The following is a 12,287-nucleotide window of genomic DNA, read 5'->3' as shown; positions in this document are numbered from 1 at the left end:
AAAGGTTCTTATTCTTTTTGGAGGTGTCCTACAATATATTTACATCCATCCAAGGTCAACAACACTTTAATTTTCTAATAATATACATTGCACATCACCTCATTCTTCAAAGAGTCTGAAATCAGTTAATTAGAAGATTCTGTCTCTCTTAACCCCTCCTTTCCGATAGCCTATTCTGCTCTGATTGGTCAGACGGCCCAGTCTGTTGTGATTGGTCTACCGCTTACAGTGCGTGTTGGAAACAAAACGGATCTGAATTTCAGTTCTGTTGTTGCATTATTACATAGGTATGTAACATGAAGTGAGACTGGATGACCTTTTACATTCACAAACGGTTATTTTACACACTGCATGAAAGGTAATAATCGAAAAAGCATAATAGGTGCACTTATATTTGATTTTGTTTTTGAAATCCACATTTTTTAATTGAATTAATTTGCAACTTATTATGTAAGAAAAATTGTGTCCTATTATGCAATCCATTTTTTGTATTAATATTACTACATTGTTATCTCAGTGGCAGACACAGAATCAAAGTGCATAATAGAATCTTCCCATAATGCATCTCTTTAAAAAGTGTCGTTTTGGAATTTCCAGCATTTCAATGCCAGAACCCAGTGACTCTCCCTGAATCTGTGTTTTTACTTATGTCATTCTGCAAAGACAAAAAAATATAATGAAACATTTAATTGTACCAGAGGAATGTTAGCTTCAGCAGGGTCTGGATCCAGTCACCCTGTTACATAAGTTGGACACCATACTCAGTAGAAGACGTAATGGCTTCTCAAAGCCAAGCTCAGTTTTTGGGGGGCAAAGCCTGTCTCAGTTTATTAGCATCTGGAAGTCTAAAACAAGTTAGCTACTCTCTTTGCCTTGGCTATCGCTCTGGAAAGAATGTGTTGTCAGGTTTTTTTTTTAAGAGTGTGGGCGCTTGAATTCCTCTGTATTCACTGTGAACATGCAAGATTGGCCTGTTAACGAATCAGAGGGAAATCATTACGTCCCTAAAAGGCATCTGTTTTTTTTCCAGCATTATAATGAGCTTGATTGTTGAAATGGGATATGCCTGTGTTTCTTTACAGATTCTCAGTTTCCAATTGACATCTCTCCTGTGAAGAAAGACCATGACTTCTTGGACAAAGACCTTGTGGAACCTCTATGCCGGTAAGGACTGTGTACTTCCTAAACCAAAAAAAGTCCATAGTCCATAAACCACTGAACCTTATGAACACCGCAATTTCAGTCATTTAGGACATTCTGTGTTTTCTGTATTTCTTGGGAAACACAATGAGTGTAATATACAAACTTTATTGAGCCAGTTGTTTCTTTGTAAATGACATTATGTACTTGTGCATTTCAAAAAGGTTAACATGAGAGAATCTACACTGGACTTGAGATTAAAGTGTAAGTTGCAGGTTAAATTTTTCACGAAGATAATGCAATGTGTTTATTAAACATAAAGATAAGAACTGCCCACCATTGTTTTTTTATACCAAAATGCTGATATAATATGAAAAGTTGGCACTTTTAACAGTGGTTTTAACCGCTCCCGCTCCCTTCCACTAGATGGGGCGTGACGTCATATGAGGAACTCACTAGTAGAGTTACCGTACGCTAGCAGCTATAGATGCCTTACATAACTTCAGAAAAGTTGGTTGTATGTTTTATTTGATAAAAAAAAAAAAATGGAATAACTCCATTGTAAACATACTCGTGTGTGCTGACTTCAAGGGGACCGTGATCCTGCCTGAAATGAGAATAAGCTATTCGCAAAACAAACGGGTTCAGGCACGTCAGATCAGCCGGTCGCGGGTCGAGCTGCTCCACTAAACTCCAAAACGCGTTCACCTCACGGCAGCACACACTCTCCACTGCTGATAGCCCACACAAACACAGTGATGGGGACATCGATCTCTATTTTTCTTTTCTGACAATAAACATCGCTAATTAAATCGTGAGAAATTGATAACGCGTAGATTGAGGAAGGGTATTACATGACGTTTGAGGCGGCGATGAGACTAGCTATTGATGCCTGTGCAGTGTGTGCATCTCTAACGTTGCAGCTCTGATTTGGACTGACTTACTGTAAGTAAATAATGTATTCAGTTCAGTCGTTGTCCCTCCTTGCTATTCTACATGACGGCAATATTTTGAAAAGACTTGCTTGTTCCGTTATATTATCCGGGTTAAGTTTGCACCAGGCTAGACTATAACATAGCTAACGTTACTCACCAGGACTCTTGGCCAACCCTCCACTAATTCTCCTCACACCAAGCATTAATAACTCTTTGAGTGCCATGGCTGCCCTCTCTCACGCCTGACCAGTTAAAAATTGTAGGGCTGTGGTCCATAAAGAATTTGATGGTTTCCCACATCCTCAGTCGTTCTCCAAATAGCTATAATACAGTAAGAATCTAGCAGAGTATGGGTTGCGAGTTCCTCTTGTGACGTCATCACCCAGTAACTGAAAAAACACGCTACCGTTGAAGAAACCCCAATAAATGTTATTTTAACGCATTTTAAGACAGAAATAATTAAATATATACATATAGAGCACTTTAATTTACACATTAATTGGCTGTGGTGGTTAACCTGCAACTTACACTTTAATTAACGCAATACACAATGACAGCAATAAAACAAGAAGACATATTTGACTCTTAGGACCTTGTCATTACTGATGACTAAAGGAAATGTTATGGTGATAAACTAATCGTCAATAACAGGATTTCATTTAGATCTACTATTTTGTAGTGGTTGAGGGTTGTAACCCTTCACAGACATTACAATGGCAAATCAATAGCTTTTAAATGGTGTTAGTCATCAGTAGTGACGACAAGACATTTTTTATTGCTGTAATTGTGTGTTTTAAAAGTCTGGTGTAGTTTTTCTCATGTCGGTCTTCTTATGATGCAGAAGTAAATAATGACTTGATGAAAGCAACTACTGACTCAATAAAGTTGGTAAAGTACAGCATGTTCTCAATGAGTTAGCTTTTCCTCTTGTTTAGACACTGAATTTGAGTTCCCAAATTAAGATGAAAAGAGCCTTCCAGTAACTTTGGTTGCCTTGGAGACTACCCTGGTAGGAGAGCATTGGGGCAAAGGGGGGCGTACTCAAGCTGGTCTACTGTGACTCTAAACAACCCTTAAGCAACTCATCGAAATTCCAAACCTGTTTACTGTTGTATGGGAAACAATGTCTGACATTCCCACCTCTCCCCCTGACTTCTCACTTTTCTACAGCGCCCGGAGGGGAACAACCCGGTAAACAATTCTAGCACGACATGCCCAGTAAGAGCGCTGATGAGGAGTTTGTTAGCTGTGGATGTTTGCAAGACCCAGTGAAAAAGTTAACACCTTTAACCTTTCTGACACTTTGCTCTCTGCAATTTGCAGATGAAGACTGCTTGATTTGTGGACTAATAGCTTAGCTTGTTTAATAAATAATTATCAGGAAGTCATCAAAGTAGCCCTATTAACTCTTCATATTTTTCGCCAAATGTAGGGTTGTCGTGATACCAATAATTCAATGGTCAATACCAATACCAGTGAAATTCTTAATACAAATTTTGATACCACAATAAAAAACTATGTTAATATTATATTAAATATTAATACATTAAATGAAAACAAAGTTAACATTTATGGTGATGCCTTGTCTTATTGGGACCAGTGTCTTATTTTCTTGAGTGAATTGTTTAATCTTTGCTCTCCATTGACTATGGCCAATGTCTTTCAGTTTGTTTTATTATGCAATTCATGTTTTATATCTTAAGTCTTTTTGCTTTCATGGCACTCACACAGACCACTGAACAATATAAAGAGTCATAAAATGTCATGATTATTACATCACAAACACCGGCTTGGTTTCCATGCATGCTTCAAGATGTTGTCGTCTTTTCCACATTATTATTTTCTTTCCCTTTGCAGCATTAACAGCTTCTAATAAATCTTCCCTGCACACTTTCAGATCCAGGAGGAGACTTCTTTATTTCTTTTACATTTATTGGAAATATTGATACGTTGCGGTGTTGCTTCAAGACCTTTATTGTGAAAGGTTGTAATTTAAATGCTCTGCTATTCAAAAAGACTCAAGTTCAAAGAGAAGCTTGAGCCCACAACTTTGTCAAAAGCTCAGAAAGCTGCTTTACTTTCATCCCAAAGGAGTTTTCCATATTTGATGGACCACGCAAATGACTAAAAAAGAAAGACCTATTTTCAAGAGATTTTGGGAATGGCATCAAAGAAAAGCAAGCTCTTATGGTTTTTGTTCGGTGTTTTGAATTTGAGGGTAAAAACAGGCCTCTCAGACCTGGAAGAGTGACTATGTGGCAGCTGGAATCAACACCACATTAGTTGCTCTTGAGGACCATTGAAAACCATGACAACTGCAGCTCGCAAGCTTTCGCCAATTAAAAGCAAGTGTACATGAGAGAGAGTAGGACATTGGCCAATTATTGTGCCTAATTAGGTTTGCTGCTCACCAGAGCTGAGTGTTGGATAGCAAGGACATAGATCTTATAGCTTGATTATATTAGAAACAGCCACGGAAGGCTGTTCTGATATTGTGTCCACATCACTGCTGTATACGCAATGCAAAATAAAGCCAGTTGGTAGGAAAGGCTTTTTGAATTTCTATCCATCTTTTTTTCTATTTAGGCGACTGAATACGCTGAACAAGTGTGCCTCTATGAAACTTGATGTAAACCTTCCCAAGAAAAAAGTAAGTGTTGCATAATTTCTATTTAACACTAGCAGTGTATGTGCATTGTTCTAGCGAATTCATGTTATGGTGGTTTTGCTGCAAGAATTAAGATCTATATAATGACTAGCACAAAACACCTCGTGTTTTAACTCTAAAAAACAACTACAACCCTTTTTTATCACAATAAAATTGATATATGAGGAACCCACTAGCATAGTCTTGAGTGAATTGATATTTCTGCTTTCTTTCCTAAAGTATAGTATCACTTATTGTACCACCTAAATATATTGAATAGAAACTGATACTTTGTGTTATATCACACTGGTTATATAATCATTTAACAGAGGAAGGAATGTGCCCTTTGAGAACTTGAAAAAGCCATTTGAGTGAATCTAAACTGTTACCTCTGGGGGTTCTGGATTGTGGAGAAGGAAAAAGGAAAAAAAAGAGAGAGTGAAAGAAACAGTTTTCTTGAAGGATTGGGATGGTATTCAAGTGTTGAATTATTGCTAACCTAGTAAAGGAAAAGGTATGGCAATAAAAAGAAAGACATATTTATTCATTCCCTTGTTGATTTGCAGAGCGAAGACTCAGATGAAGATGACCTCTTTGCCATCAGTGACAAATGGACCTTTGAATGGAGCAGTCGCCGCTGGTCCAGGCTCCAAGACATTGATTGTCTGCTGAGGGGTGTGGAAAACAAGAATTCTGGGGAGAACTCTGCTCTGAGGCCAACAACCAGCAGCGAGAGTGTTCTAACAGATTTGAGCGAGCCAGAGGTCTCCTCGCTCCACAGCGAGAGCAGCGGTGGAAGTGGCGTTATTCCTGCGCACAGCGCGGAAGACTCGGACAGCTCACACCGCACCTGCTCGGACTCTGCGGCCATGCCTGACCACACATCACTAGGTGTGGCCCATCTCTCGAGCTACGTTTCGCTGCCTGTAAAGCATGCCAAGCGAGGACGGACACGAGCTAAGGAGTTCTTACGCCGCATGGAGGCTTTGCAGTTACGGGGAGCAATGGGTGGAGGAGGGAACAGGAGTCTTGTTATAAGTGCCCCGGTTCTCCAACAAGAACCCCAGGCTGTGAAAACTCTCCATTGTGTGGAGATTATCAATTGCGACGTGCGTCTAGTGGAGCAACCTTCCGGCATGGGGTTGCCATCCCAGTCCAGCAGCGAAGGGAGCAGCAGTCAGTCCAGTGGGAGTGCCGTCAGTACGCCAAACCTGAAGGAACGCAATGTCCATCGGGCCAATCACAAGCGTAGCGGGATGTACCTGGAGGACTTGGATGTGTTTTCCAGTCTCATCCAGGGTAAGCGCGTGGCCGAGCAGAACCGCCGCAATGAGTTCCGCTCCTACGAGGACCTGGTGGTGCATATTCCTAAAGATCACAAACCTGGAACCTTTCCCAAAGCTCTGTCCATTGAGAGTCTTTCACCCTCAACGGCAACCTCCATCAACTGGCACTTGGCAAGCATGGACTCGGATGTCAAACGTCCACCCAGCATCAAAGAACCTCGGCCCATCACGCAGTGCTGCACACGAGGCAGTCGGATCAGCATTTATGACAATGTACCTGGCTCACACCTGTATGCCAGCACCGGCGACCTCATAGACTTGGAAAAGGAAGACCTTTTCCCACATTTGGACGATATTCTGCAACATGTTAATGGGCTGCAACAGATCGTGGACCACTGGTCCAAGAATGTACTGCCCAATAGTGAAAATGCAGGGAAGGAGCGAGTTGATCTTAATGGAGAGAGACAAGGGGACCTGAAGTCATCCAGCCAGATCACATTGGACTTTGAGGGACAATCAGTTCTGGAGGGTCAGGCTACCCTCAGTGATGTAGACAGGGATGGGGTGTCGCTTAATGAAACAGAATCCACAGGAATGAGGGAAAGGAGAGACTCTGGTGTCGGGGCTTCGCTTACCAGACCAAAACGGTAAGATTCAGAGCTAACAATGCTATACTATATAGTATGTATTGCATTCAGAGCTGTAGAAGTTAATTAGAAATCATTTGTCTGGTCTGTAAATTTGTATGTATGCATGTGTATTTAAAACAAAACCTTTATGTAGTAGTTTTTTGAGATGCACCGATCGACCGATCGAATCAGCTGATTTTCCGCATGCTCAGCCTGGACCAGTGACCAGCCATTCAGTCTCAGGTCTTTCCAATTCCTAGCCGGTCCGTTTTTGTGCCAGCGGCACAGGTATTCTCTCCGATGGCGAAGTAACATACACCCGCTTCCTCTGACTCTCGGTGTGTGTCCACTGGCGTGGATCGAGTGGAGCAGAGAGAGTGTTTTCAGTTCATTCCAATGGATGTTGAGCTTCACGCACGAGCGAGAAGCACAACTTCCATAGGATTTAATTGGAAACGCTCGCTCTGCTCTGCTCGCTCTGCGCCAGTGAACTCGCACTGTCACTCCGGTTATAGTGCTTGTATTGCGCATAATTTTACTAATTCCTACAGGTTTCGTTCTCACACCAAAAGCGTGTGGACCACTGACCGTCTTGGCGAGCATTCAGTTAAACAGAGTCAGTTTTAGAACATAAACAGTTGAGAGAAAACAAATGTTTTGTAACAGTTTATTAGATCCGTGCATAAGCTCTTAAAGTGACAGCAGCCTAATATTCCTGCTGCTGTCTGTTTTAATGTTAATCAATCTACAGACTCACTGCAAAATATCATTCACTGCTCTCGACTGAGTAACTTTAACAAGGATTAAACTATTTAATTTATACAATGAAGACTACCTAATGTTATTTTACATTTGTTTGCTTTAATTTCTGTAGTATTTCTTGAATGCTAACCGACTGTTACAGTAAACCCACCTGAAAAACTTAAAGATGTGTTTATTTCATATCTGTCTTTATTATGTTGCATTAATTTATGCAGTTTGCAATTTGTGTATTTGTTCTTATTTTATTACTGACTTTTTACCTGTGTTTTTTTATGAAAATAAAATATTGCATTGAAGAAAAGCCGATTTTTGTTTGTATAGGCTGTCAATTATAGTTTTTAGAAAGAAAATCGGAATCGGCAAAAATTGGTATCCACAGATTGGAAATCGGAATTGGCCAAGAAAATTGCAATCGGTGCATTTCTTGTAGTTTTAGAATTGTCCAAATGCTGGTTTGGGTCGTTGTACTCAAAGTCAGCCATTCATTCACCCTCAGGTTTGAATCCCTAACATGGTTCCCTGCTCTTTGTTTAGCTTGCGATGGCCGAGCTTCCAGATTTCCAACCGCCTCAGCCATTCGGTCGCCTCTCTCCAGATCTCCAGCCAATCTGCGTCCCAGCTTAGTCTGCTACAGAAATTTTCCTTGCTCCGTCTCACTGCCATTATGGAGAAGTACTCCATGTCCAACAAACATGGCTGGACCTGGTAAGAATCTGTTAGAAAAATAATCAGATCCTATGGGATTTAAGTTACTGTTTTACTGTAGTTTAAAGCTTCAGTCTCTAAGTGGTTGTGTTATGATTAGCTCAAGAGGGAGTACCAGTAAATCCTAACCCATGCACCCTCTACTGGTCACTATTGTTACAGCAGCCTACTGTTGATAAAACTGTGATAACTCCACAAAGCTTTATTGTTTAACTTGTTTCATTTACCTGTATTGATGACTTTACTACTCTTAAAACATAAAATATAAAAATTGCCACTGTGAAATAGGTAATATGGTATAAAAACCTCTCAATTATTCTTTGTCTCACAGGTCTGTGCCAAAGTTCATGAAGAGGATGAAGGTTCCAGACTATAAGGATAAGAATGTGTTCGGGGTTCCACTTATTGTGCATGTTCAACGCTTTGGCCAGCCTCTGCCTCTTGGTGTGCAGCAGGCTTTGCGCTACCTCAGGAGCCAGTGCCTTGATCAGGTCAGTCAGGCTCATCAAATCAACAATATAACTATCAAAATCTAATGGCAATCTGAAAACAGTAATTAAATGTTATTATTCTTCTAAATGCAATTCTAAATCATTCAATTGCCACTTTTTTGTAAGTCAACTTAATTTCTTTACATTTAAAATGTTCTGTTTCCTAGGTGGGTCTTTTTCGCAAGTCGGGAGTGAAGTCTCGAATCCAAGCCCTCAGACAGATGAATGAGAGTTCTCCAGATGATGTCAACTATGAAGACCAGTCTGCGTATGATGTGGCCGACATGGTCAAACAGTTCTTCAGGGATCTGCCTGAGCCACTTCTGACCAGTAAACTGGGTGAAACCTTCCTCCACATTTACCAATGTAAGAAACACTCCCTCCCCAAACTCTAACCTAACTCTTCTCCTACATCCATCTCATGCATTCAGGAAAAGAAATACATACTTCCTTTACTCATCTGATCCTCGTTTCCTCTTTAGATGTGCCCAAAGAGCAGCGCTTACAGGCCGTGCAGGCGGCCATCATGCTGATGTCAGATGAAAACAGGGAAGTATTGCAAACACTGCTCTGCTTCCTGAGCGACGTCACTTCCGTGCAGGAGAATCAAATGACACCCATGAACATCGCAGTGTGTTTGGCACCTTCGCTTTTTCATCTCAACATCCTGAAGAAGGACAATCTTGCACCAAGGTAGCAATTATATCTACTATCAATGGTTAGGTTAGGTTAGAAATCTTTATAAATCTTCATAAAGGAGAAACTAATTTGCCATTATTTCAACTATACATTACAATTCAACACTACATTCACACACACTATTTTATATACCATTTTATCTACTATCATATATACCATTAAGTTCATCCATCCATCCATAAAGCAACACTAAATTAAGATGCATTTTCCCAATAATTAATACTGAGTTTATGTATGACATGACTTTACATTTTTGATCATATTGTTATTTTAATTAGCATTATTTTACATTGTATTATTTAAAAAAAAAATGTATTCAACTTTTTGTAACATGAAATACATATTTAAATACATTTGATAAAAGTTTTCTTAACTAAAGCATTTTCTGATCTGTCAACAGAGCTATGCAGATGCAGAAAAAGTATGCTACAGGGAGGCCAGACCAAAAGGACCTGAATGAAAACCTGGCTGCCACTCAGGGCCTGGCACACATGATCACAGAGTGCAACCGCTTGTTTGAGGTGAGACACATACACACACTAAATTTGTTTTTATTGGCCTTTTCAATTATCCCTACTGTTGAGTACAAATTGTTTTATTTTCCCTCAGATTCCACATGAAATGGTGACACAATCGCGGAACTCTTACGTGGAGGCGGAGCTTCAGGCTCCCACGATTGAGGAGCTCTGCAAACGGCAACATCAAGAAGAAGAGGGGGAAGATGAAGGCTCCTGGCCTGCTTTCATGGAGGCCAGACTGCAGGGTCTCCTCAAAGAATCACGGGAAAAGGCCAAAGGATGGGTGTCCTGCCAGAGCACCGGCAACACCGAGCTGTCCTATAAGAAGGTATAAATAGAGATTTTTTTCTGTTTTTGCAGTGTATATAGCCGTCCCTCAGCTCTGTCCCGTGACAGCTTCACAGCATCCCTCCACCTCCTCATCGCCTCACTCTTGGCTGGTTCCCATCCCAGTCAAAGAGGGGGAGTACTCTGGGTTCGGGCCAAATTCCATTCCAGCATACTTTATGTGTCCATACACACATGTCCATGTGAACTCGTGAATTAATACTAAGTAAAGTGCTTTCATTTGACTCCAGGTGGGTGATGGGAACCCTTTGCGACGCTGGCGGGTTTCGGTGGAGGTGGAGGCTCCTCCGTCTGTAGTTCTGAACCGCGTTCTTCGGGAACGCCACCTGTGGGACGTGGATCTGATGAACTGGAAAGTGTGTGAGGTCCTGGACAGGCAGACGGAAGTGTTCCAGTATGTCCTCAACTGTATGCCCCCACATCCCAGCAGAGATTTCGTAGTGCTCAGGTGGGTTCCAGAACTGAGAATGTCATAAATTAGTAAACTACTCAAGTCATGGAGGAGTGTTGCTCACATTGTCTCGACCAAACCCCTCACAGGTGCCTAGTAGAGTTAAGGTCGGTTGAAATACTTGTCCACCATGAGAGAATGTATAGAGTGATTATTGTCATGATGAAAAAGTGTCACTCTACTCCTCCCCCTTGCAATGAAATACATTTCGGTTGTTGTTAGATCCAAAATGACTGACTTGGTCTCATGAGATCAGAGTATGGATTCCCATAAGTCTATATTTTGTTAATATGGGCCTTAGAAAAGTCTAAATGAGTTTCTTGTGCTTTGGCTACAGTTGGTAGCTCCTGTGTGGACAACAACAATGCATTTCACTTCTGCACTTGCGTTTTACTGTGTGAGCTGAAACACTCTTTTCACAGCTTTCACCAGCTCTGAGACACTTGGCATTTCTCCTATTCTTTTCTTAGAAAAAATCACTCGTCGCAAAACGAAAGCTTAAAATGAAGGCCTGATTGTTTCAAGTCCATTCTTTTCGAGTCTCTGTGTTACTTTTGCTTTTTTTTCTCCACACTTATAATGTTGCTTTGGGAATCCGCTTATACCATTGTCCTCTTTTATGCAAATAAATAAGTCGTCTGACAATTCTCTCCTAAGTGGTTCCATTGTTGGCAGCATTAAGTCTGAGAATGATTCAATGGGCTATATAAGACTTTTATTTGTTGAGAAATTACTCTTGTTTAAATGTTTTGGTTCAACATATATGTCTTATACATAAAGAGTAACTGCTGAATTTGTTAGCTGCTGAATACTGTACATATCTACATGTACATATGTGTGTATATATATGTACACAGTAGTCAACATTTGAAGTGGATCAAAAAAGTTCATCAAAGTTGTTCTAAGGCAAGAACGGGTATTGTTCAAAATTCATGTATAACTTCGATGAAAGGTTTTAATCAACTTCAAATAGATTTCTTTGTTTACTGCATCGATTGTATGATTGTATATAAAGTTACAATGTTTGTCTTCAGGTCATGGAGGACGGATCTGCCGCGGGGGACGTGTTCTCTGGTGTCGGTGTCTATCGAGCATGAGGATTGTCTACCTGTAGGGGGCATCAGAGCTATAGTGATGGAATCCAATTACTTACTGGAGCCTTGTGGCTCTGGCAAGTCCAGACTCACCCACATCTGCAGAGTGGACCTGAAGTGAGTGTATATATATATATAGCTGATTGAGTCACACACACACACAACTACAACTAGTATTGAACTCTTCGACTGTAACTGCTTTGTTCGTAGAAATGAAAGCATGTCAGTGTGGTAACTTTTTCTGCTCTGCTTTTCAGGGGGAGAACTCCGGAGTGGTATAACAAAGCATTCGGACACCTTTGCGCCGCAGAAGCCGCTCGTATTCGCAATTCCTTCCAGCCGATCCAGACAGAGGGTCCAGAAACAAAAATTTGAGCCGTGCTATCATTCTGGAACCTGAAATCTCAGTTCTGTGACTCTCAATAGCCTGAGAAACGTTCTGCAGCTCTTTCCCCATTTGCACAATGGGCAGAGTTGCCTGGTCTGGGTAATAAACCCAAACAGGAATGTCGTCAACTCACCATTGTACCTTTAGCTTGTCCATTTTTAATATTATCTTATTGTAACTATTGTTATTTGTAT

At 40.8% G+C, this 12,287-nt stretch overlaps 1 protein-coding gene across 7 annotated transcripts in view; it reads left to right on the top strand.

Annotated features, from left to right (window-relative positions):
• The window catches only part of stard13b (StAR related lipid transfer domain containing 13b), a gene marked incomplete at its 5' end in the record, with an annotated part of 88,341 nt that overhangs the window by 75,562 nt on the left and 492 nt on the right, over window positions 1–12,287 (top strand). For all 7 annotated transcript variants that reach the window (XM_081370309.1, XM_081370310.1, XM_081370311.1 and 4 more), the window contains 12 exons: window positions 1,083–1,164; window positions 4,662–4,725; window positions 5,289–6,655; window positions 7,934–8,104; window positions 8,436–8,595; window positions 8,763–8,961; window positions 9,078–9,288; window positions 9,695–9,815; window positions 9,904–10,140; window positions 10,391–10,608; window positions 11,646–11,822; window positions 11,963–12,287. The exon at window positions 11,963–12,287 is cut by the window's right edge and continues 492 nt beyond it. In XM_081370309.1, the coding sequence (XP_081226435.1) occupies window positions 1,083–1,164; window positions 4,662–4,725; window positions 5,289–6,655; window positions 7,934–8,104; window positions 8,436–8,595; window positions 8,763–8,961; window positions 9,078–9,288; window positions 9,695–9,815; window positions 9,904–10,140; window positions 10,391–10,608; window positions 11,646–11,822; window positions 11,963–12,080 (3,125 nt within the window). In that variant the 3' untranslated portion in view covers window positions 12,081–12,287. The remainder of the gene's footprint in view (window positions 1–1,082; window positions 1,165–4,661; window positions 4,726–5,288; window positions 6,656–7,933; window positions 8,105–8,435; window positions 8,596–8,762; window positions 8,962–9,077; window positions 9,289–9,694; window positions 9,816–9,903; window positions 10,141–10,390; window positions 10,609–11,645; window positions 11,823–11,962) is intronic.

This window comes from Scardinius erythrophthalmus, assembly GCF_964197995.2.
Source record: "Scardinius erythrophthalmus genome assembly, chromosome: 7".
NCBI classification, from domain to species: domain Eukaryota; kingdom Metazoa; phylum Chordata; class Actinopteri; order Cypriniformes; family Leuciscidae; genus Scardinius; species Scardinius erythrophthalmus.
The sequence above is the reverse complement of the archived record's forward strand: the minus strand, read 5'-3'. Positions and strand labels throughout refer to the sequence as shown.